The sequence below is a fragment of the Perca flavescens genome, chromosome 4 (assembly GCF_004354835.1).
Source record: "Perca flavescens isolate YP-PL-M2 chromosome 4, PFLA_1.0, whole genome shotgun sequence".
Lineage (NCBI taxonomy): Eukaryota > Metazoa > Chordata > Actinopteri > Perciformes > Percidae > Perca > Perca flavescens.
Window position 1 is genome coordinate 21,654,022 of NC_041334.1, and position 26,084 is coordinate 21,680,105.

Consider the following 26,084-nt stretch of genomic DNA (forward strand, 5'->3'; position numbering starts at 1 on the left):
TCCAAAGAAGAAGATGACACTGAGCGAGATCTACCAGTGGATCTGTGATAACTTTCCCTACTACAGGGAGGCGGGCAGTGGCTGGAAGGTGAGAAAAGGAGACATCTGGCCTATGTTTTAAGCCAATATAGCAGATGTAAAAGTTTGTTGCCATCATGATGATGATAGAGTTGTATTCTGGTTATAGTGGGACTTCTGACTCAAACGGACACTCTGATTTTATGTCAAACCAATTATGACACACTATTTTAGTGCTTTAGAAAACGTATGTCCTTTTGGTATTTACAATGGCAGATATACAGTCACTCGTATCAGTTTATTCACTCATGGAAATCATTTTTTGACCTTACATTTTGTAGTAAGCTGTGGACAGCCTTTGTAGAAGAGTTGAGATTGATATTCCTTGACTTAAATCATTGTTTTGTGGTCGCTGGGAATCTTAAACAAAGTGAAATGCCATTGGTAATCACCATTGTGATTCTGAGAAAGCTTAGAAAGAAACTACGAGGGTGCCAAATCACACTAAGTCCTCCGACTGAAAAGTGGTGCAGCCCTGAGAGAACCGTATAAAGTGTAAAACCCTGGATTAATATTCAGAGAAGTGGCCCCTATCTGTGCGAACACAGACTAAATAGCCCATTCATGGGTGGTATTATTCATTGCAGATGCCTTGATAGGAGAAGGCCATTATGCAGAAGAGAGAGTCTGTGCTGTGTCATCATCTCAAGGAGCCCATGATATACCGAGATGAAGCTATGCTGATTGCCTTTTAAAGGGCCCAGATGGAAATTGATATTAGAATGAGTTTTCCAATCAGTCGACGTTTATTGGAAATAGAATCTTAGGCACTGCTTTATTGCAGTCAGACAAGATGTATGAAGCCCATTTCCTGGGGCGACAAGAGTGTGTGTGTGTGTGTGTGTGTGTGTGTGTGTGTGTGTGTGTGGCGTGTGTGTGGCGTGTGTGTGGCGTGTGTGTGGCGTGTGTGTGGCGTGTGTTTGTGTGTGGCATGTGTTATTATAAATGGATTGATTTTAGCTTTTGTGGCAAGGCCTTTTGTAAGGAAATGAATTGTTTTATTTTGCAACCTCTTTTACTTATATCATCCCTTATTTAGCTACATATGTGCTGTCTGTCTGCATGTATTCCTGCATTGAGTTACAGGCATTTTTACTCACTACTGAGGTCAGCTCTGTATTTTGTATACCGCCCACCTTCTTTAGCATCGTATTTTCTGCTATTGTTGTTGCTGCTTTAAGGTTGTTAACAAATCTGGTTTCAGAGCATTTAGCACTCAGTCTGTGTCTCTTAAGATACTTCAAATATGTAAATATTTCTTCATATCCAGAGAGCAGCTTTGAGCTTATGTGGGTTGAAGTGGACTTGGTGAAGTCTTGCACACATCCACAGACTTTATTGCTTGGAAATATGAGGGTGTGACTGACAAGCCCAACTAAAATAACTGTAGATAAGACACAACATTCATTTGACACTGACATGCATACACATTATATACATTTTAGAGTGGGTGTCCTCAGTGGGAATCAAACTACACAAACTGTACTCCTGGCATGGTTTGCTCTACCCACTGAGTTACAGTCCCACTATAGATATAGCAGAGAGGACTTCATGTGGCTAATGTGTGTGGCTGTTCATGTGCCTTTGGTTCTTTTGTTGTCCCGTGTGGTGTGGTTTTATCATGAAATCAGGTGCTGATTTCAGGATTCCCATGGTCAGGAAATACGTGTGGATATTGTTATGTAATTAAAACATTGTTTTGAATTCCTAAATAAATAAATAATAAATGGCACTAAAGATTTGGAAATGTAATGGAATCCTAATTAATAACCGGTTTTTAAAGTATCACAGGAGCGGTTTTGAAAATGTGACATTTTAGATGTAGCCTAAATAAAGCTGCTCTACTGTATTTTTAGTGTCTGTCTACAACCTATTTGGTATAGCTAACCAGTGAATGAGTTCAATCCTCTTTAGGATTAACAGACCAGGTCAAATTTCCAATATTGAAAGTAAGCATGCAGTTTCGAACAGGGTTAGATCATTAAAGATGATTTCTTTAAATTCACAATATTACTTCTTAAAGCAAAAAAGATTTTTATGCAGGGTTGTTTTTAGTTCACAGCATTTGTAAAGGTTGCATCATATGTGTTATTACAGTAGTACAGTTGAGAAAATGTGGTATTAAGTGGTCGCAGAAAGGTTTTGAATTTAAGTGTGATAATTCATTGCACTTTATTTCACTATATGATAATCCATTCCGCATAAATACTGCTTTTCAGTGAGTCCTGTGAACATTATGCATAGCATTTAATATGTACCGTATATCCATTAATACTTCTGCCAAAACTCTTATGTTTTTTGAATTTAATGAAATTCGGTGGACCAACGGGCCTTAAATCAAAGAACAATTGATCCACAGAGATGAAACTAATAGAAATACATATTGTTGAAATGGAAAGCGTTTCTTTTCAGTGTTGGGTGTAATGTAGATTTGACGTAACTGGAATGATGCCGCGGGTATAAGCACAAGTTATAGAATTAGTCAGCGTTGGTTAAGATTGACGCTCTTAAAGTACTTTCTAGTTTAGTAAAGGCTTGCATAGATTTTGCCCTAAATGTGGGCTGCAACTGTAGAAATACCCCTCACATTTAAAAGTGTGAAAAACCACATCACTCTAACCAGGATGCTGTACAGCACAGGAAACACTAAAAAAGCGGTTTGAAGCTTGTGCTCATACGCTAGATCCTGCGTCACAATTTTTTTGCAGTTCTTGTTAATGGGGGTGTTTTCCCTGCCATGGTTTTTTTTCTGAGAATCTAATGTGTGTAGGCTATTTATAAAATATTTTCATTGCATAAGATGTTTGAATGGAATCCAATAGTACTGTTTCCATGCCCGAGGGCATTTGTGCGAGCTCCAGTAGCCTTAGGTTTGTTCCTATTTTATTTTATTATTATTATTTTTTTTTCATCACACAATTTATATTTTCATCTAAGCCTGTGCAAAAGCCTTAAAGTTTCTCTCCTAATCATCAGGCGGTCACTAGGAACTCGTAGGAAATAGTATAATTCTGTAATATTCATACAGTAGTAACGTTTCCCTGTTCTGTGACTATTACTATGGTATGATTCCACCTATAGTGTAACTGAGTATGCATGTTTGTGTGCGTAATTAGTTGGACGCAGGCATGTCTGGGTGGGGTGCATGGCGGTCAGATGTAGTCATCGCTCCTTTGTTCCCCCGGAGATGTCAGTCGCAGGAATTTGGGACTCGACGCATGCATGCGTCTGTTCTGTATGATAATGCAAGATGTGCTGACGAGATGAGACCGGGCTAATCCAGGCACTAGCAACTCATTTAATAATCTCAATAGAACTCGATTAGCCTGCGCTTTCAAGAAATATCAATAAGTGCTGTCAATAAAAACAGATAATTCATCAAGGTCAAAAAATGTGAACGCTGCCTTCGAGAGTGCAGAATATGTGCTCGGCATCTATGAGCAAGCAATTAGATGGTGCTTTTCTTAACACCCTCTCCAGCTCTCTGAGGTACTTTGATTCATACTTTGCAGGTCAGTGTAAGCAGCCTTTTTTACCATTCGGCTTGTATACTGTAGCTTCCGTGTCCTTCTGTTCCTTGTGGGGCAAGCGTGGTTTATTGAACATCTGCCAGATTCCTTAAGGATATTTCATATACTAGGATTAAAACAACATTAAACATTTCCTAGAGGAGTATAGGTGTTTGCTTGCAGCACTATGTGATACTGATTATAACTTATATCTGTTGCTCAAGTCCCTTCTATTTCTATTTCAAAGCCATTACGAGCAATGTAAACGGGCCCAGATTGCTCCTCTGGCATTAAAAGGTAAATGGGAACAGTGTTCTCCCACAGAACGTGTCTTTCTTCCCATCATGAGCGCTTCACAAAGATGAGAGGGTGCCGTTACCTGAAACCTGGTGATTTAACGTTGGCGCTTATTTTACACACAGTTTAACGACCAAACAAAACGCTGAGTGAACATTGCTAGCTATGTTTTTCATGTTGGTTTTGAGCGGTATGCACCCCCACTAACCTGGAAAACGGTTCTTATCTCATCTAGGGTCTGCCTAACAGTAAATTCATCAAATTCAGTGTCCACAATGCTATTTTCCAAGAAACTGTAGGTGTCATATTTCACGGGACCCGCGTGAGTGCGGATTTCATGTTGCAGCTTTCATCGCTGTTTGTCACTTTGCCTAAGATTGAGTGACAAGTAGTACTCGCCCCGGTTGTTTATTTGGTTGCCATGACTTTGCAAGTGATGACGTCCTGTCACTGTTCGTGTTGCTCGCCCTAAAGAGGAGAGAGAGTGGATGACAGTTTGCTTGAGTTCAGTAGAGCAGACTTTATGACTTTTCAGAAATGGCTGAAGGAGCAGCGGTGCGCGGTGTACATCGAGGAAACCCTGTTTTGCGTCTTCCATATTTCTGATACCGTGGCAGCAGACATTTTTTAAAATCAACATAGAGGAAACACTGTATTTATTTACAGCATTTGACAGGCATAAAATCGGCATATGTCAGACCGATTACGTGAAAATCGGCCAATTCCGGTCACCACCCGGTCAATTGGTGCATCTCTAGTCAGGTCACTTTCTGGATTTAAGAATCTACTGTAAAAGAGCATTCATTTTGGAATTGGGTATTAAACCTTTATTTTTTTTTTTTCATTCACAGAAAAGATTTTAAAATGTGGATTTTTTTGTATGATTAGTAATTGAATGAATGGAATAAGAGCTGAATTTGGTTTTCAAGTCTGTTATCACAACTTCTCAAATCTCCCTCTTCATGGATGCTTGCGTGTCATGAATAGTCAATCAGCGTTCTCTCACTTTCGCTACAACTTTGTGGGGCAATTGTTGCATAAATGATTTGCAGACGCGTGGCTTCAAGACACTTCAGGAGGACAGCTGCAGGGGTGGGGGTTTCCCCCTAGTCAACTTCTATGTGGATGTTTCCCCCTAGTCAAGTTCTACGTGGATGTATCATGATGGGCAGTAGGGCAGATGCCTAGCGGAACAGTCTGAACAAACCATAGAGGTAAAGAGTTTATTAAAGTTAGTGTGAGTGTTGCTTTGTCAATTAGTATTGGTCCGTTTTTTTAGATGCTAAAGTCTCTGGCGGAGCTTAAAGTGATGGGGAACCAGTGTCAAGTAATGACCTGTGTCTGCATTATTTGCTGAAAGCATTAAATTACAAGATTTTTTTTGTACAGTCTGGTGAGATGTTTTTGATCAAATCAAAATGGACATCATGAGAAGGATACCTGCCTGAGCATTTTTTACTTTTTACATAATAAATAAAAGCATTATGTGATTTAAACTCAGATTGTAAATTGCCAGAAGATGTATGAAACCCATGTGTGATATATTGAATAACTTTTCAGGAAGGTGATGCAGTCAGAGTATTTGTTGCCTAACAGTATATACTACAAGAAATACATTTGAGCAAATATTTTATTACAAGTTAAAGTTAGGTTTTAACATAATTACCATTTCTTTGTTTAACCGCAATTAATTGCTAACATTAGCTAAGGTTCTAAGCGGTATGACTGTTGATGGTAATTGTCAGTTTTATGTTCATTTAAGAAATTAATACAATGTTTTATGATCATAGAAGCGTGGTTTACTCAAGGGGGTAAGCAAACTTCCACACAGCGTACCTCCTATGGTGCCGTTAGCATTCCATTAACTGCCATTCATTTTGATGTCACTTTGACAGCGAATAACTTTACATCTGAAGCATTTAAAGACTGTTTGTCCATTGTTTATTTCTAAAGAAACAGGACAATCTATAAAAGTCTCCATTACCTTGTACCTCACGTTATGGCTCCGTAGCAGACGTTTTTGTAAAAATAGGCTAACGATTGTGTCATAACCAAGTGACTTGCTGCCGCATAATAGAGGAATTACCGTATAGTACAGGAGAAGCTCGCAGGCAGTTTCGACTAACATTAGATGTTTAAGTTTAATTACAAATGTTAAAGGGATGATAGAATGCAAAACCGATTTTACCTTGTCATAGTTGAATAACGACAGTTCGGTGGGTAAATAGGACATACATAGAAGCTCAAAATCCCATTGACACCCCTTTACTATGAAAATCTCATTTTGAAACTGCCGCTGAAAACGGGCGAATCTCAACAAAGCTGGAAGCTTACGTAAGCATCCCAAGACCTGTACCTTTGTCACGCCCATGGATGTATTAAGAGACCAGTCACGCCCCAACATTTACATAGGCTGCACAACTGACCTGAGATCAGGTAGTCTTCTGAATCTAGGTTGCGCAGATCTCTGCTATTCCATTACAAAATTCACTTCTGAAACTTTTTTAAGCGAGAAATCAACTATGTAAAGCTCAAATATGGGCCGTTTTACGAAAATGGATGGCTAATTGCAAATTATTTCCGACTGCGTGTCGGAGTTCAGCGGCCGGTGCTGCCTGGGTCGCTACATCGCTGCCCTGCCTGTCCTCCTTCACAGACCCCGGCCTGCTGTGAGCTTGATTGAGCTCAGTCATGGCCGTCAGCCCGCCCCAAACTCACCCTTTTCTGGGTGACTGGACTACCAAACGCCGCTGCCCTGACAGAGCTCCAGGGTCTGCAGCTCGCTGTTCTCCCTCCCCTCTTCCTGCTAAATGACCGGTGTGTGACTGAGAGTGCGGTCAGTGAGCTTGTTACGCCCACAATCTCTTACCGCAGGTTCCAGTTAATCTTATAATGGATATATGTGTTGAGTTATTTAAACAAACGATTGGGGAAATAAACTCCTCTTGTCTGTGAGTCTCATTGATAGAGCCCACGGTGAGCTCTGAAATTCACAAAAATGCATTAAAGTGTTAGCTAAGCTTTGTAAGACCTTGGGGAACCTGTAATATACCGTATATGCCGTGACAAAATTCAAACTGTAAATATACTATAGTTATGCCAAAAGTGTAGCTAGCTAGCCGCAATCGTTTCCCATTGTATTCAATGGGACACATAGCTAACTAGCTAGCTAGCTGCTCCTCCTAACAAGACCCCCGGCGTTCACAAATATGCCTTAAATTAGGAAACACAAAAAAAAGACTGTTAGCTTTTGTTAGCTTTGTAAGACCTTGGGGTAGCTGTGATATAAGTGCCGTGACGAAATTCAAACTGTAAATATATTATAGTTATGCCAGCAGCCGGCCACGGAGCCCCATAGTGCAGTAATCCACAAAGGGTGACTTTGCGCTGGGTATGGAGCCCAGCAAGCTGCCGCTTTCTCGTCAGACTGTGTGGAGCTCCTAAAGTCCGACACGTCTTACCAAATTTGCAATTAGCCATCAATTTTCGTAAAATGGCCCATATTTGAGCTTTATATAGTTGATTTCTCGCATAAAAAAGTCTCAGAAGTGAATTTAGTAGTGAAACATTGCAGTGTTTGGAATATGAGATTCTGTTGCTTCTCTAATGTATGTGTGTGTGTGTGTGTGTGTGTGTGTGTGTGTGTGTGTGTGTGTGTGTGTGTGTGTGTGTGTGTGTGTGTGTGTGTGTGTGTGTGTGTGTGTGTGTGTGTGTGTGGGGATTCGCTCAAACAATCAGCGTGCGTCTCTGATGTGTGTGTGTGTGTATGGGGATTCGCTCAACTAATCAGCACACAGCTCTTCTAAATATTCATGAGCATACCATATTTGGAAGAAAAGCTCTTGTAACAAATAGGGCCAAAATACAGGGATGCATAAGGGCCAATAAAATATCAACCAGGCCATTTTCAGCCCAACCAATGTTATATACCCCATTAGGAGACCATAAGGAACAGTGTGAAATACCCTATATAATCATTCTATCACCCCTTTAACTAGTATTTTAGTTAGCAATAATTAGCCTGTGCCTATGTTATCTCCTTACATATACCTACGCTCTCCGTCTCTGCAAGATTGGGAATGATTGAGATTTCTCTTGGCACAGCTACCAGAAGACTTACAACTTTCAGACAGGTTGCTCATGTCACATCTGCGTCTTCAGGCTCAGTTGGAGGCTGCGTGGTAACGCTCAGCGCTCACCGGAAAAGTGCTTCTAATATCCTTGACTGGTCTCTGTCCAGAGCAACGGGCTCTGTTGGTCCATTCTTTTACTGTCTATGGGTTTACTTCATAGGCTGTGAACTTGTGTTATTACATTATCTGGGTCACAAATATAGCGATATAACCAAAAGATGTATTCTGGGATTCATTCAAAAGTTTTTGCAAAAGTAATACATAAATACATATTTTTAAATTGAATTGAAAGAGACAAAATTGTTAATTGCAATTATTTTTGAGACAATTAATTGTACAGTAAAATTTGAAATTGTTACAGCTCTATTCTCTGTCCTATATCTAACTATTGACTTTTAATGGTATCTGCAAATATATTCACTGTATTCACGTTTACTAAAACATTTAAGCTCTCAAGTGTTGCTACAGTAATACCTTTCTACTGGATGGGCTGAACGGATCTCTTTACTGGATCTGCATGGTCCTTCTCTCAGCTTCACCTGAGTGCAGGCCATCAGAAAATATGAGACCCTGCTCACCTCAGCCAAACGAGTGACAGTGTGTGTCATTTTCTTTTCTAGTATATTTTCTGTTCAAAAACTGGTCAGGAACAGTATTGAGTAGAGACTCCACAGATACTCTGAAATGTTGATCCCCCCCCACGCTCATCTCCGCTCCCTGTAGGCTCACTTCAGGCAAAGTGTTTAAATTCCCCTCTGCGTTTCTTCCAGGTGAAGAATGCCAAAGAAAATCTGGAGCAATTCTCAACCAGTTTAAAAATGCTTGAAATGTTTTCTCTTGAACTTTAACTGTTGAGGAGATTGTTGCTACTGGCATGATTTTGTTTACTTTTTCCTTCCACACCTGTGTACAGAAAAGAAAATTAGCTGAAAAAGAACGTAGGCTATTGTTGATTGACTAACAAACATTGAATCTCCCACTGCATTTTCACTGAGGCCCATAGCTCTTACATGATCTTGTTAACAAGGAAATATAGTTTTCGTCTGTAAATCGTCCAGTGTACAGAGATGGGGCACAGAGCTGCCTTCTGTAGGGGCCCTGGACCTGGCTTTGATCTCATTATAAAATGCAAATACACAGTACCCTAAACAGATCAAAGGTTCAACTTCCCATTGGATCTAAGGCTTAATAATAGCAGCCTGGAGCAGTTTTCTATTTTTTAAGAAGCGATTTGGGTAGCTACTCGTCCTCCAGGACATTATTTACTCTGGAGATAATGTTCTTGCTTCTGACTAGTGACTAGCCGCAGCTCAGAAAATCCCTGCTCCTGTTGCTTATTTAAATAAGATTGGTCAGGTATGAGAATTTGTGCTTCCTGCCCCTATCTCCCACCTCAAGCTTAGGTTTGCAGGGCCTGAAATCTGAAAGTGTAAAATTGCTTCGGTGCTACACCCTCTGATACCTTCATCTACTTTCTAAGCCTGTATCATCAAATTTTAAGCACTTTGCTGATACTGAATTTTTCAGTAGCACTGATACATATTTAGAGTGCTCCTCTGTTGCTTTTGAAACCCACACATCAACCCCAAGTCAAAAATGATCCTTTTGATGAAGTTCATAAATTTCTCTTTTTCAGTTCAGCGTCATATGACCCTTGGCTTCGATGCAGTCTGATGAGGTGATAGAGCAGTATTTTTGTCTCATCCTGGATTGCCTGTTAATTGTGGAGACTGCAAAAGTGGCTGTGTACTGGCCCGGCGCTGACTTTGTCAGGTGGTGGGAGGGGTAGTGAGTCACTCGGCAGCCAGTTTGATCCTGCTGTGAGGCGGGTTCCCATGTCAGGAAGCTCCAGCCTGGCCACCCGCCCACCAGCCTCACCTTGCACCCGCCTACCAGCGCCCCACCGCTCACGCTCTGGCCCTTAGAGTGGGCGGGGAGAGCAGGCTGGCAGGCCTTGGCACAGATACATTTTGGCAGGAGCTGCTGTCCCCACACTCCGCTGAGTGAAGTGCTGACTGCAGTGCAGAACATAAAAGGCCTGAGGCTTCTATCGCTTCCTCTTGTGGCCTGCAGGCCTGTGTAGAGATGTTGGCTTCAATTTTACTTGAAACTGTAGCTGTCTTTCTGATGGTCATCGCTATCGCCTCTCAGTTCATCGCCTACATATATGGCTTATGTTATCATTTTAAACAGCCATTAATCCTTAACATCTCCCTCAAATCTGCTCTTTTTGCTCATTGATACAAATACAGCAGCGGGTTGTAAATGCATTTGACCATGGTCATCAATAGATTCAGTGAACTTTCTCCTCTGTGATAATGAGATCTGTTGAAGTCGATATGTGACTCATGTTTTTTCTTCTTTCTAAGAATCATTTATAATGCAGAAAATACTGGACAATGATGGGCTTTTGATCCCTGCACATATTCTTAGTCACATCTTTAGGCCTTTAAAAAAACAAAACAAACACTTAAGCAGTATATATTGCTGAGGCAAGCTCTTCAGTTGGTAGTTACGAAGAAATATGAGTTCAAGGCTGTAGGATCTTTGTCCGTGTAGTAATGTCTGTTGGGTAGCTAGTTCTCCTTGTCCTCTAGTTAGATATGGCTTGGCATTTATCTCAGTTGGATAGGAATTTGAATATGAGAACTCCAGAGAAGACTGAAGTATTTAGCTGACTGGCATAAGTGAGACCCATAGAACTCTTTAATAACTGGAAAAGGGGTCAGATCCGTATTTCTAGGTCTTTTCCAGAGCTGTCCATTTTTGTGGTGACTGAGATCATCACCTTCAGTAAGCCGTGCCCTTTCTTTGTCACAGATATGTAGCCTGAAGCGCAGTTGGGCAAGAAAAGCATACCCAGTGTCACAGTTAAAGTTATGAACTGCAAGGAATTTGGAGCACATTTCAAAACTACTCATAACTGGAAAAATCATTAGCTAGTTCTTAGATTCTTCAGAGGGGAAGATTAAGGGCCATGGGGAGCTGCTCAGAAACTCTTTAGTCATCGTTCTGTGGCTATAAAGATTTAAACAAAAATAGCACTTTGCTTTCCCTGTATTTTAACTCAATTTTCCCAGTGAGTGGCCTTTTGCCCTCCATCATTTTTCTACTTGGTTTGCTGTTGCCTTTGTGTAAAGCTGTGTATGTACAGTTAGAGCTTAATATTGCTGAGAATGTCTGTGAATTCCACCCCCTCAAAAGAAATCAGAAATGTTTTCATCCTTTAAAAAAAACTTTCTGTGCTATGATGTTTGTTCTGGTGAAGATTAAAAGCCCAAACCGTAAATTTGACCAAATGACCAATTAACTCACAGGTGCATTCACATGTAGAAATGAAGTTTGATTTTTAGGTGACATTTCTGTTTTTGCATTTTTCATCCTCAACGGATTTATAATTTATAAAATGAAAACAAATCTGTTTTAGTCATGTTTTTACAATTTTATATTAAATTGCAAATAACTACAGTGTGAAAATAAGGAAAACATGTTCATGGTCATAAGTTAGCTAACTAGTTTACATGACATTCTCATGCCGACACAAGCTAGGTTGAGCAGGCACAGTCTGCAATAATTCTTAATTACCTACACTATCTGTCTTTAAGATAATGAACACTATTTTTCTTTGAAATCTGACCATGTTAAACAAGATAATAATGCTCTCAGTGAACTCTTATCTTGTGTTCTGGAAATATTCAACCCTGCCTTGTCTATTATTTTCCTGTATCTGGACCTGCATATTGTCTTTGCAAAACTTGTATCTCAATATTAATTGCTGTTCTATGTAAATATTTGTATGCAGTCTAACACAGTTAGTCTCCGGATGCATGAGTTTAGTGATTGGTTTGGGTAAAATCAAATCCTCCCCTCCAGGAAACCGCTAATAAGAAGCCAACGTCAGATTGAATAATGGAGTTGTACCATAACTGCTGCTCAGTCTGAATAGAAGTATACATTTGTCGATATTGGAATCACAGATGGTGCCTTTTAACATAGCCTCTTGTATGTCCACTAATTTTTGCAGGAGAGGGGTACACTGATGAATTTTGCATGCTATAAATAGATCACAGTCCTTGGAATATGTCTTTAACACTGACTATGCCCTGTTAAATTCATCTAGGCTGGATTAGACTGGCTATTGCTGCCAGCTTTGCCTGTGTAGAAAATGTAATTTTAGAAAAGTGTTACATGGTGTGATTTAATTTTAACAAATATCTTTTAGTACGGGTCTGATTGATTTGATTTTTTAAAATATAATTAATAATATTCATAATTAAGGTAGCCAGCTCTCCCTGAAGAACAGTTGCCTCCTGTGAAGCATGCAGCTAATTTATCTGCCAACAATGTATTGTAGCTCGCACGCAGCGTTTCCTTTTTGGTAATGAAAGGAAAAGGGGCTGCAGGACTAATTAGCAGAGGCTGAAGAAGGATCTTTTAAAAAGTCTACAGCATCTTGAGACTGCTGATAGGGTCAAAGGTCTGTAGCTTGACTGAGGTAAGCTCTCCACTAAATATCAACTTAGAGCGACAGCCATGCTGCCTTGCATCCAGATTGTAGGCCATTCACTTCTGATATAGATAGAATTTTAAAAGTCGTACACTAGCCCTGATGATTGCCATGTTGATGAAATCTGCATGGAAAGTAATTATCTTGGAAATACGTCTGGCTGATGTTGTTCCATTTCATCTTTGTTTTAATCCACCCTCTCTCTTCTCTGGCAATTATTTAACCCCCGTCACCTTCTGTGTCAGCCTCCCGCAGCTAATGGCTTCACAGCTCTTCACAATCCCTGCCTTGTTGGAATGAAAGGCGAGCAGCCTTGCGTCTCTACACGACTCTGCTGCTGCCTGCCATTAAATGCTACTTATTGATAAAGATGTCACCATGGCAGAGGATATGTAGGGAAGGGTTTTTTTATGTCCTCTGCCTTGTCAGTGAAGCAGAATGTCTGTCTCTTATCCCAGAGAGATATTTGATCATCCTGCTGGTGCGTCCTCAGTGGGGTCAGCAGTCTGTGAGAGGGGGACAGTGACACAGCTGTGGAAGCCGAGTGGAACCAGTGATGGATGACATGCCAGAATGGGCCACGCTGCCTTCCCAGGCGCCTGTGTTGACAGGCACGGCTCTCCAACTCACATTCAGCATCAGTAGGGCTAATCGCGGGTCATGCCGGCCACAGATGTGACACGTGAATATCGCTCCTGTAATTGCTCATTTGTCAACGTCACATTCTCTAAGAGCAGATTTCTGCAGCCACATTATTGAATAAAACTTGCTGTAATGGACAAACATAAAAAGAAACTAAATAAAATTGCAATGCAGGGCAGTGTAAGCATTGTTGTTGTTTAAAGCGGCTATATTCAATTATTTTTATATTAACAATTGATCACATGACTACTTGAATGTGAAAGGGGTTTCTCGGAAATGCTAAATTATTACCCACCCAACTCTCAGCTCATTGTTTTGGTTTCATCTTACAACTTTACTGGTTTGGTTCACTCTCACCGCTCTCATAGCGCTGTTTTTGGCCGCAGCAGTCACCTGCTCTAAGCGCTAAAAACTGACTGTACATTACCTACCCAGCACTAAGCCACTGACAGACCCAGTTAATAATTAGCTGGTGCATAGCATAGTGGAGAGATGCATCGATTATCTGTTAAGAATCGAATAGTTGACCTCTGAATCGGAATCGAATCGTTAGGTGCCAAGAGATTCCCACCCCTATTGCTGTGCATCTGTTGGATTTTTAAATGGTTAACAGTTTGCCAACAAGTTTGCTCTATCAACTTCAAAGGTGGTAATATGTCATTTATAGCTTGTTTCCATTGCATCCAAGTGGCCAGAAAAATAGGTTTATTGCAGGTTTATTTGGTGGCTGGTATTTTAGCGAGACATAGGCTAAAACACATCATGTAGCCAACGGCCACTTACTTTTTATACAGATAAATATAATTATTGTGTAAATGCCATTCATTCATTTTCTTTTTGCTTCTGGTATCCGATGGTGAAAGCTACATTCAGTGTTTCTACAAATGCATTGGTTCCTTTCTTGTAGTATGTAAATTGTTTTGTGAGTGTGTGTTTATGTGTGTGCTCACAGTGATTATAATCCGAGCCCTGGCTGTAAGCCCTTCAGCCTGTGCTACACCAGCCGCAAGGCCACAGCCTCTCCCCACCAGTTAATTGCATCTGAATTAGTCCATTAATGTGGCCGTGTAGAGGGATGAAGGGGTGCACAGAGGTGTCTGGCCTCTTTTGACCACTGCAATGTTTTATTAATGGGTCAGCAAGTCTGGCAGCTCTGCATTAACTTGGCTAATGGACTGTAGGGTGGGTCTGTGATTTCCTTTCAGAAGGAAATCAAATCTAATACATATTATAGAAAAAAGCTTCTCTTGGTCTTTTTTTTTTCTTCTTCTTTTTGAGTCCGTTAGTGAGAGCACAGCAGTGATTTAAAATGAGACGTTGCTTCTTGCCGTTCCTTTGTGGATTTGCTCCATGCTGACAAGTTACTGTGGAGAGTCCAAGGTTACTCTGAGTCATCACCCTGTGTCTGTCATGGACATGTACTGTAATGTACTTTGCTAATGAAAAGCTAAGTATGAGATCAGATTAATACGGATGATGGTAAATGGCTTACCTTTTTCTCTGCTTGTGTATTAGCTGAGTGTATTCAAGAACTTGGGGTTGACTGTAGTAAATGTAAGAGTGAGTTGCATGACAAGAACACAACTGATTAAGAAAATAAAGCCCTTTCTCTAGCAGATCTTAACTTTTGCTACTGACTGCCCAACCATTTTGAGTTGAGATTCTGATGCTAGAGTTTCTTTTACAATATCAACATTAAGGCCATTTGCCATATGGTCAAATTTAAAGTATTTATTTAAAATGTAATAACAATAACTTAAAACAACAACTTTTTTCACCAGTCATTTGCCATTAAGCAGTGTCCATGCTGTCTTAAAGTGCAACTAGTTCTTTTGTGTCTTTAGCTGCAGACTGTTGTACATCCCGGTGTTGGAATCCTTTCCAGTGAAATACAGTCATACTTTACACCGTTTAGCTGTTAGTGTTTTATCTGTGTTGAAGCCAGCTAACGTTACTAGCTAACGGCAGGCTAAAGTTACCTGCGGTATGTTAATTAGCGTCACGCCCTATGCTGTTTTAAAAATTGCATCACAATAATTTTTTTTATCTCAACTGGTTAAATTGATTTTTAAAGGATTCACGGTGCATCATTACATCCCTAGTCACCATTTGATTCTCAACAGTCAGTCACAAGAATATGACTATGCAAAGATAGAAGGTTAAGGAATGCATGTGACTGTTTTTATTTATTTGCAGTCTGATAGTAATGTGCATAGTGAGCAGCAGTATTAGCTCTATGTTTGTGTAGACATGCAGGAAAAATAAAAGGTCAAAACGTTTCAGTTTTTCCTCTGTTCGATATAAAGTGTTTTTAGTAGGACTTCTGTTCGGTTTTGCATTTTGTTCTTTAAACATCACATTTTATGGTCTTGGTATAAAAATGTAAAATTTGGTTCTTTCTACTTAAGCCTACAAAGAAAAAAATATACATGGAAGAAGCACACAAAAGGCTTCCTGTGCTGTTACTTAATTTGTCTTACTCTTAAGTGGACAGTTGGCACTACCCCGTCACCATTTGTAGCTGCAGTCAGTTCTTCATTGTTAGTGGGCACTGTAGTCAGCAGGCTGCTGTGAGCCATTGTCAGAGGATAGCATCAGAGGCTCTTCTTCTGGCTGATAATTAAGTGGCACACTGACAAACGGCTTTCATCAGATCCCTCATGTGGAACTGAGAGCATGCGAAGGCTTTCAGGGAGGATAAACCGGAGGACGTCACTTTGCCTCCAATCTTTCATGGCCTTGTGCTGCCTATGCAGCGGAGGAGTAAGGGAGAGAAAAAGAGCCCTGTGTATTGTAGCACAGAAGAAAAGTGCAAGCCTGCGTCGCTCAGACAACCATACTCAATTTACAGCACTGTGCAAGGCGGCTTCTTTGCTGATATTGTCAGCCTGTACTGTGCCAGTTTCATGGTTTGTCTCGAGTGACCAAGCACACAGTATGTGCTACGTCTTTTTCCCCATTTGAGTATCTGTCAATTATTTTGATCCTCAAGGCTGATATAACTTGTGATGACCTTAGGCGCTGAGTTCATAAGAATAGATAGACTGAGTTTGAACCAGAGTGCGCTATTGCAACTAGGGCTGGGCGATATGGAGAAAATAAAATATCACTATATTTTTGACCAAATACCTCTATCGATACCGCAACGATATTGTAGTGTTGACTATTGGTGCTTTCACAAAATATTTATACAATGAGATTTTTGATAAATAATCATCAGTATTGTGGATATAATGACCAACAGTCCGGTAAGTTCAAAAAATGACATCACTTTACTGTAATGCAGCCTTTAAAACCAGGAAAAGACAACACTTACGCCATATTACGATATCCAAAATCTAAGACTATATCTAGTCTCATATCACGATATTGATATAACATCGATATATTTCCCAACTCTAATTCCGACTATAACCCCCTTAAAACCTAAAATGTCCTATCACTACAACCTGTTCCTACTCATCCCCCATAAAATCAAGAATCAGTGTGCCGTTGTTTTTTGCAAGCTCCTCATTTTTAGACTTTAAAGCTGTATCAACATGTATTGTGTGTGTTTGCCAAACTGTAACAGAAAACTGTCTGTTAATTATAAATGTGCATTGCAAACTGGTGTCTGTATGCTCAGCCAAGATGGTTTGTAAACTAACGTTAGCTCATCAGCAACATAGAGGCTGTGGAGCTGTTAACAGGATCATTGAGATGATATCCCATGTCGTGACTTACCACCAATTACCAGAAGACAAAGCAGTTACCATTAAATATAATTCTACATTTGAATGTATTTAATGATCAGCATAGTGAAGGTCATTTTAAAGGTCCCATGACATGCTGCTTTTTGGATGCTTTTATATAGGCCTTAGTGGTCCCCTGATACTGTATCTGAAGTCTCTTTTGCGAAATTCAGCCTTGGTGCAGAATTACAGCCACTAGAGCCAGTCCCACAATCAGCTTTCCTTAGGATGTTTTTCTTGTTGTTTTTTTTAAATGCTATTGAGGAGGAGAGAGGGGGGGGGCAAGGTGGAGGGTGGGGATGTGGCCTTGACCAACTACCACTTTGCTTGTTTGAAAGCCATGACGCCTCTCTCTCATGGGCAGGCCAAATTCTCTGGGTGGGCAAAGCAGAGAAAGGGGAGGTAACCTTGCTCCTTATGACCTCATAAGGAGATTCCAGATCGGTCCATCTGAGCTTTCATTTTCAAAAAAGGCAGAGCAGGATACCCAGGGCTCGGTTTACACCTATCGCCATTTCTAGCCACTGGGGGACCATAGGCTGGTTGGGGGAACTCCTATAAATGTTAAAAAAAAAACAGTAAAATAGTAAAAAATTATATATTTTACTATAGTAAAAATAGTGACATTTTCATGGGACCTTTTAAGATTTGCAGTAATGTAGCTGTTATCCATAAAATGTGAGCTACATTAGACTAATTTAATGTTTGTCACTTGTCTTGTAATTTTAATATTTTTAGCATTAGTAAGTACTAATGGGCCCATTTGACCCCATCCCAGACAATCACACTGGGCTGATTCTTGATTTTCTCTAGTGGATATTGCACAGTTTTTTGTATTCCCTAGACTTGATTTTAATCTTGCCTTGTCTCTACCTTTTTGTTCCAGCCTGTGTTGTATTGACTGGTTTACTGTCTATCACTTAATTCTGCCAACTTCCATAGAGGTCTGTGCCCATCATCATTTCTCTTCAATTCTTCTTGGTTCATCGCCAGTGACAACCCTGTTGAAGGTCAGAGATGTTCTGAAATAATCCACTTAATGGAATAATGCTGCACCGTGCAATAGTGTTGCAACACCAGAGGTTGTACAAAGTGGTTTGTGTGCGGTTTGGCTTTGAGCGAGAGAGTGAGACAGAGTGGGAGAGGCACAAATATCGGCAAAAGGAGACCAACCAACAGTTCTCTGAAGGACTATGCTCAAATAGGGCTCATACGAGTGGCTCAGGGCTTTTGTTGTAGTGTGACCTGCCATTCAGTGTTGCATTAAGTGAATTTTTCCCCCACATCTTTTCAAATCTGCAGTGACCGCCTCCCAATTTATAAGGGGAATGCTCAAATTCCAAACGTAGCATTCAAGTCGAGGCTGTAACCTCCAGTGCACCTAGAAAATAACGCAGAAGATGTTTTTTTCCTTGAATTTCTGCAGGTCCATTCCAAGGTTGGCCTTACAGCAACAAAGCAAGTAGGGAAGGGAATGTGCCTGTGTGAGATTGAGTTCAGAACATTTATATTGGAGCTTTTGGTCTCTAACCCCACTATTCGGTTAAAAAGGGAACATCCTTGGTGCAGCATTCATAAACTTCGTTTATGCCACTAGAGAACTATAGAGATTTTGTTTTGGCTCAGTCTATTGTCTGAGCTCTATAGGATGCAGCATCCCTGGATTACCCTTCAGCAAAATTACTTGGCAGATATAGTCAGTTTGCTTTGCTTTTTTGGTATCAGAATATGCAGGTAAACTCAACATCTACTGTACTGTTACTTTATGGAGATTTCTTTGGTTAATGTGTACCTGGCTGTAGTTAATATGTAGACAGCATGGTCTAATAATCTGTAGTTATCAGAGGTAGTCTAGTATTGCTGTAGATGTTTGTTAGCTTGCTTGTATTTATAATAAATGTCTAAGGTGGCTTTCTTCCACTGACACACATTTTGTACCTACAGCCTCCCCTGTCTATCCTCTTTGCCATTCCTGCAGTTTGAATGTATGGAGCCGGCCTCTGGAAACAATACACCTGTGGAGGCTGATACAAACCAGTGACCTCAGTTGTCATCTCAATTGGCTCCCCTGTTGTGGCAGGCAAACCTTGACAGCGTGTATTATTTTTGTCTTTGTTCCTTGTATTTATTTTCTTTAATTAAAGCTCTTTTAAAAAACCTTTAATAATAAAGTCCAAGCATTTCACTTTTGCAAATGTTCTGAAAGTTTTTTTTGGCTCCTGTCACTGTTCTCTCTTCTCCTGATAACATGTTCTTTTTGAGTCCACACAACATGTTATCATTTATCAAGCTAATTTCTTTCTTGCATGTGTTGCCCTCATTATATGAGCCTGCCAGTGAGAAATGGGTTTAATTTAGGCAAATGCACAGTCGATTGGGGGGGGGTTTACAATTTCCCTGAAGTGTCATCTCCTTCTGCGCAAATGGCTGTTGAGTTTTAATTACTATAATACCTCAATGTGCTACACCAGATGACCTGGGTCTAGATAGCAAAAGTTAGCAATCATTTAGATTTTTCTTGATTGCTCATTTTATTTTCGTCTTTGCATTATGGACATAGACATAGAGCTCTCCTAGCACGGAATAGCAGGATATTATATTTATGACAGATTTCACCTTGGCACTTATTTTTCTGCGGCAGGCAAGTAAACTGTTTATGTTTTATTAAAACTACGTACAGGTCAGTAAAGATCAGAGTCTATGGGGTTTAAAACCATGCCAACACATTACTACTACTGGAGATGCCAAGGGAGACTGATCAAATGCCTTTGAAGATGGTTAAAAAAAAAGTTGAAAATCGTTATAGTTCACTCCATTGGAATTTGAGTGTGGGCTTTGGGTCTCTTGGTAGCTTTACTAGATGTGAGACAGCTTTGCGGTGAATGTTGTCAGACTTCCAATAATGCTTAAGTAGAACTAAATAGAATTTAAAAAGGCCTTTCTATATGTGCTTAATGTTATTATTTTTGTCATTGAAACCCAGGGAAACCCACCTACTTTCTCATGATTTTCATGTACATGTGAATGTGTGTGGTAAAACAAGAGGTGACAGTGGTTTTAAGTGTTCATAAAGTGAATGCAGTATCCGGCACTACTTTGTCATCACACAGCAAGCTTTCATCAGTCAGTCAAAAGGGCCTCGTTCTAATGGCCTTAGGGTCACCGGTCTTCTCACAGCTAACAGGATTAAATTATCCAGTGATTGCACCTGTACGAACTTACCTATCTCTCCCTGTGTGTATGTGTGTCTAATAAAATCATTTTTTTAAAAGCGGTGCCTTGCTGAGCACACGCAGTGGCATCCCACATGCCTTCCCACACCCACTACAAATAGACAGCGAAGGTGCTACATTCCGTGGCCTCGGTGCAGATCCCCGAAGCTGAGGAGTATGTTCTGTGTTGGTGGGCATGTCACAGGGTACATATAAAATAACAAAGGCCTAAAAATACAGGTGTGTGTGTGTGTGTGTGTGTGTGTGTGTGTGTGTGTGTGTGTGTGTGTGTGTGTGTGTGTGTGTGTGTGTGTGTGTGTGTGTGTGTGTGTGTGTGTGTGTGTGTGTGTGTGTGTGTGTGTGTGTGTGAGAGAAAGAAAGATGTCTTTCTTTCCACTTGTTTGGCTATTTTACATACTCATTCATTCACTTTCCCACTCAATGGCCAGTTCTTTCACTCTGTCTCACCATTCATCCATCCAACAGATTGACATAATGTCACCTAAACTAACCTTGCCTTACCACACTGAGCTTGAGTCTGTACATCTTTTTGCTTTTCTCCCTAGACCGGTTCTTTATTGGAAATGTAAATTAAACTCAGGAATAGTTTTTAGTTGGAATATTTGCCTTATGAGCAGCTCCTGCAGCGGAGGTCACTGTAATGTTTGACCGCTGCTTCCTGACACCGTAACCACTGCCTTTTTTTTTTTAACACACTGCAGTGCTAGGTAGAACACTTCACAAAGATGGCAAATCCAGCAGCATTTAAGTTCCCCTCTATTTGGAGTTGAATCTTAACACTTTAAGAGCACCTCTAGGTCATCTCAGACTCTCAGTTGGAATGTTTCAAGTAAACTCACAACTGCCTCTTGTTGTTTGTGTTAGTGGTGGTAAATATAAGAGTGGGCCATGTGTTGGTTGGTTAGAGCCCCCGCACACTAGAGGCATAAAGTTGCAGGAAGATGGATGAATGTGGGAAAGCCAGCAACCTACAGGGGCATTGATTTATTCACGTTGGACCACAGTGTGACTCTTCCTCTCCCTTGGTTGCTGGTGTTCATCCCTATGTCATAACCGGTATGTGTGCATACGTGTGTCTGTCCCAGCATGCCGAGTTCGCTCCCTTGGGTCCCTGACGGTGTGCACAGGGTGCCTCCTCCTCCCCAGCTGTGAGGAGCAGGGCTCTGACATGGCCTGTCCCTTTAGCTCACTCTGAACGTTTGACACGCCGAGCACAGAGGTCAGCCTGACCTACTTTCCCCTGGCGGCCCTTCTGCTGAGCTGCAGCGCTCCTCAGCAGGGGGGGTGGGGGGGCGGAGCTGCTTATGCCTCCACTGCTGTCCTGGTGTGTTAAATCACCGCCATTTGTTAGGAGACACGTACCAGTGTGTGTGAGTTGTTTTTTTTTAGGTGTGTAGGAGGCATCCCACACACACACACACACACACACACACACCACACACACCACACACACACAGACTTGCACAGAGGTTGGCTATGAGGAGCTCTGTGGGGGTTGCAGGTAGAAGCTGGGCAGCACTTGGGCAGGACCCCTGCAGTGAGCTTTGTCTGACTCAGTTTGTGTATCACTGTTCACACCCTCTGACCTCTTCCACCTACTTCGCTTCCCTCTGTACTGTAGATCCACTTATACCCTAATATGCAACTTAAAGCCTACTCTCCCAAAGCAGATACTTTGTACTCACACAGACTTAGGTTATAAATCTAAGGAGCTGCTGCTCAAATGCTGACATATTGTTTATATGTGCAGCAGTAATTGGCCTTAATTTTTCATCAGCCTATCGTTGTCTTGCTCTCCCCTTTCCCTCCTACTCAGCAAATACACTGTGATCTATCAAATGCAGCGACTGTCGCTGTCACCATGTTTTCTTTTTCTTCCCCTGCTGCCGTTGTAATATTTTAAAGTCTCCTTTTGTTCTGGTTCATCTCTTTGCCTACAAATGACCCACAGCCTGCTAGTTTCACACTACAAATGTGTCTAAAGCAGTGGAAAAAGTTTGTCTGACACAATATGGGATGTTGCGGGCAGAGGGCCTGTCAGGAGTAGAAAAAAGCAGGCAGGCAGAGTTCATTAAAAAGTAAACTTCTAATGTAGCGGCAGGCCTTGGCTGCTTGACTGTATCAATGATTTAGGCCCAGCAGAAGGTCCTTAATGGATAGAGCCACCTCTCTGTGCAAGTTCAGCTGCTTCTGGCCGCTTGGCATCAAGTGGCACACACTTAGAGACTGTGAAGGGAAAATGGTTTTAAGTACTTAAGTGTGCATGGCATTGTACAGCTTACATCACAGACCCTCCCGCTCAGACACAACCCTGTCGGACATGTCTCAGGGTTTTAAAGTAGCATAGTAGCTAGCTAAATTGAGAGCCTCCTGTCTGTTTGTCACCAGCCGCTTATGCATGATTACATTCTGCGTTCACATTGTTTTATTCAACTGAACTACATGTAAAGTTGAACTGTGACAAACTAAGGCAAGGGACAGAGTGTGGCTAAAAGCACAAGGCCTGTGTTATGGTGCCGTCACTGCGTTCTGTGTAAAGGAGTCAGGCTCGGCTTAGGATGAGGAAGAGCATCTGTGAGCGGGCAGAGTGGGCAGGATCTTTAGTCATGTCTATGTGTACTCAACGTTGGGGTCCATCAGAAGGTCCGTTACTCCAAGGGCCACCAGATCACCATTACTTTGCCTGTCTTATAGCATTTAGATTTATGTGTCAGGTCTATGTGACTTTTTCAGATGTGATGCTAAAGATTAGCGTTTTCTGCGTCACAGCATTGCACATTCTTACTTGGAGGGAAAGTGGTTTTATCATGTGGCTGGATTACATTCAGACCACATAAAGTTCTGATCGCAGTACAAGCCTGAGTGCTTCCATATCTAGTTTTGAAGATCCGATAGCAGTGTTACCAAAATATATTGTGGTTTGAGACCTTTCCATAAATGTATTCTGGTATGTAACCGAGGCTGTAATGGTAGATAATGTTTTGTGTGGCCGTTGTAAAACTTAAAATAAAGTAAAACTAGAGCTAAAACAATTGGTCAATGAATCAATTAGTCAATCAACAGAAAATAGATTTATTTATAATCCAATCATAATTGCATTTTCAAGCAAAGATGAATTTGAAGATTAGCTAGCTCTTTAATAGTTTTGAATTGAATATCTCTAGTTCACATAACGTGCTCTCCGAACTTGTGATGGGCAATATTTCCCTCTTTTGACATGTCGTAGACTAAACGATTAATCAGTTAATCGAAAAATAATTGACAGATTTATTGATAATAAAAACAATTGCTGGTAAGATAGACTACACACATTTTAAATGTGAGAATCTTCTGTTTTGTGTCAATTTTATTTTTATTCCTGACAATCTTGTGTGTAGGCGTACAACAGCTTGCTTGTACACGATTTGTAAGAATATGTGTCTCTTATTACCCCTGTCTATTATATTTTGTGCTGTTGTCGTTGTCTGTATGGATTCAATTTCCAAAGTTCAGGTGTGTGGGTACTCCACCCAAAAATCTTTTGAGTATCAAACCGATGCTATGGTTATCTTGAATCTGTGTCATTTATACTGGATTACAATGGTAGTGAGACAAAAAGTGTCAAAATGTCCTACAGTATAATCCACTTCTCTGCTGCCCATTCTCATGCTCAGCATGTTACAAACACACAGAAAGAAAAGCTACTTACGCTCCCCCAAGAACATTTGAAGACTTTTTGACTTAACACTATTCAATTTCACATCATCTTGGAACTTTATTATTACTATAGATAACGCCTAAAAAGCTTGAAGACAAAACTTACTATAGTGAAATAATTATAAATTATAATTATAAACATTTTAAATGCAACCCTATTAAATAGGGGTGGGGGAAAAAACAGTACAGTATTGCAATATTTTCCGTGGCAATACTGTATCGATACACAAACGCCAAGTATTGATCTTTTATTATATATGTTGGTCCGTTTGTCTGCTTGACAATCCCATTTTGCATCAATAAAATTGAAGTGAGATGAACAAAGAGAGAAATGTATCTTTTTAGATAAAACAGATGTTTTCTTTTGGGTACATAATTTGAAACTGGGAAAAATTTGAAGTTGGGGAAAAAAGGTAATAAATTGCAATATATTGCAGGATATTGCAATATGTTTAAAATCGCAATAATATCATATCGTGACATAAGTATTGTGGTGATATCGTATCGTGAGGCCTCTGGTGATTCCCACCCCTACTATTAAACAAACTAAATGCATGTTCAGTGCTACAGTACAGGTACTTAGGACAATAAGTGAGTGCTAGCCAGTGTGCCAAGGTGTAGTCTGAAAAGTTGGGTTTTCAGCCTGCAGTAGAATAAGGGCTGTGAGTGCAGGGCTTGGCCATTGTTTGAAGGACCAGTTCCCTTCGCTGCTCTGCAGGCTAGCCCCAGAGTCTTAAAACTTGAACTTGATGCGAGCTGCAACAGAGAGCCAATGTTGTGAACAGATTTTGGGGCATCCGTTTGTGTAACATGAATTCTTTGTGAAAAATCATACTGCATACTTTGTGCAACCTTCTTTCAAGCCTACGAGGAGGATTGTTTGATTCTCAAAAGATAGAGTTTGAGTTGAGTTTCACATTCAGAAAATGTTCCCTTCTGGCACAAGAAACAGGATTTTTTTTTTACTATGGCGCCAGTTTTCCCCTCTATATTATCTGTTGGAGAACGGTGTTAGACTACTTTTGGATTGCATTGGCATTTCAAAGTGATTTAACCAGAGAGATTGACAGCATTACAACGAGGCTGCCATTATCATCCCTCCTGTGGTATAATTGCTTATACTGTTGAATAAGCAGCTCCCATTTTTTTGTACTTGGGGGTCTCTCTCTCTGTGCCTCTCTACTTATCTTCTGCATCCGTTAAACTCATCAGAGAATCCTACAGCTTTTTAGTGCGGCCATCTGTCAATACCACTCCATAAAGTGGAGTGGAGAAACGTGTGCATCCATTGGTTTTTGTAAGCCCTCAGCTGGCCTGCCTCCAGCTGGTCCTGAGGGCCTTGCTGTAGCTGGTTAACCCAGACCTGGAGCATCGCTCTCCAGCCCTTGTGGCTACTTCAGCCCACCTCGCCTCCCCAATCAGGCAGCTGGATGAACCTCCCTCTTCACTGCTGTGGAGTAACTTGTAACACTATAATGAGTTAACTTTCAGAATGATCTACATAATTTATTTCCTGCCCACACAGGAGCTCGCTGGAGCATTAATTAATATCAGTCCCTGGTATCAGCAACCATCCCAGTGTGGGATTTCTTCTGGCTCCTATTTTTGGCACCTAAGGAACTTGATATGTTGTGCAACCAGAATGCAGTTTGTTGGACATTGATGAAAGATATTGCTTCCTGGTGGCTTTGTACACAGATTGAGCTCCTGTGTATATGTGTGAGAAGTGAAATCTGGACACAGTTGCAGGCCAGATCTCACGCCACTGTAACGAGCTGACCTCGATGACAGGAGCTCCGACTGAACCTAAATGATACATGCCAACAAGTTGTTTACCCTTGTTGCTGCTGGCAGCGATGTTCTCCACACTCAAGTACTACAGACTTGTTTGTGTAATCTGATTTTTGATATGTGTTAACTCACCTCGCCACCTTTCTCTTTCTGTCTGTTCTCCCCCACAGAACTCAATACGGCACAATCTGTCATTGAACAAGTGTTTTCTCAAAGTGCCTCGCTCCAAAGATGACCCAGGAAAGGTGAGACTTTTAAACATGAATTTGATTGTAAACTCAGAAGAATATATGTAATTATGAAGAGAAAAAAAAACTACAAATAGAAAAATATGTTTAGTTTAGTTTGTCAGCTGACAGAATCCACTGTTACATTTATTTTGGTGTGTATCATGATATCTCTGGTAGAAAAATGTTACCTTTTGAATGGCTGCCAGGACTCTGACAGTCTGGAAATGCATGGTATGC

General features: G+C 40.8%; 1 protein-coding gene across 1 annotated transcript in view; it reads left to right on the forward strand.

The window, feature by feature from the left end:
* Window positions 1–26,084, forward strand: part of foxj3 (forkhead box J3) — an 84,056-nt gene that overhangs the window by 37,247 nt on the left and 20,725 nt on the right. The window contains exons 2-3 of the mRNA XM_028575742.1: window positions 1–88; window positions 25,788–25,862. The exon at window positions 1–88 is cut by the window's left edge and continues 418 nt beyond it. Coding sequence (XP_028431543.1) covers window positions 1–88; window positions 25,788–25,862 — 163 coding nt within the window. The remainder of the gene's footprint in view (window positions 89–25,787; window positions 25,863–26,084) is intronic.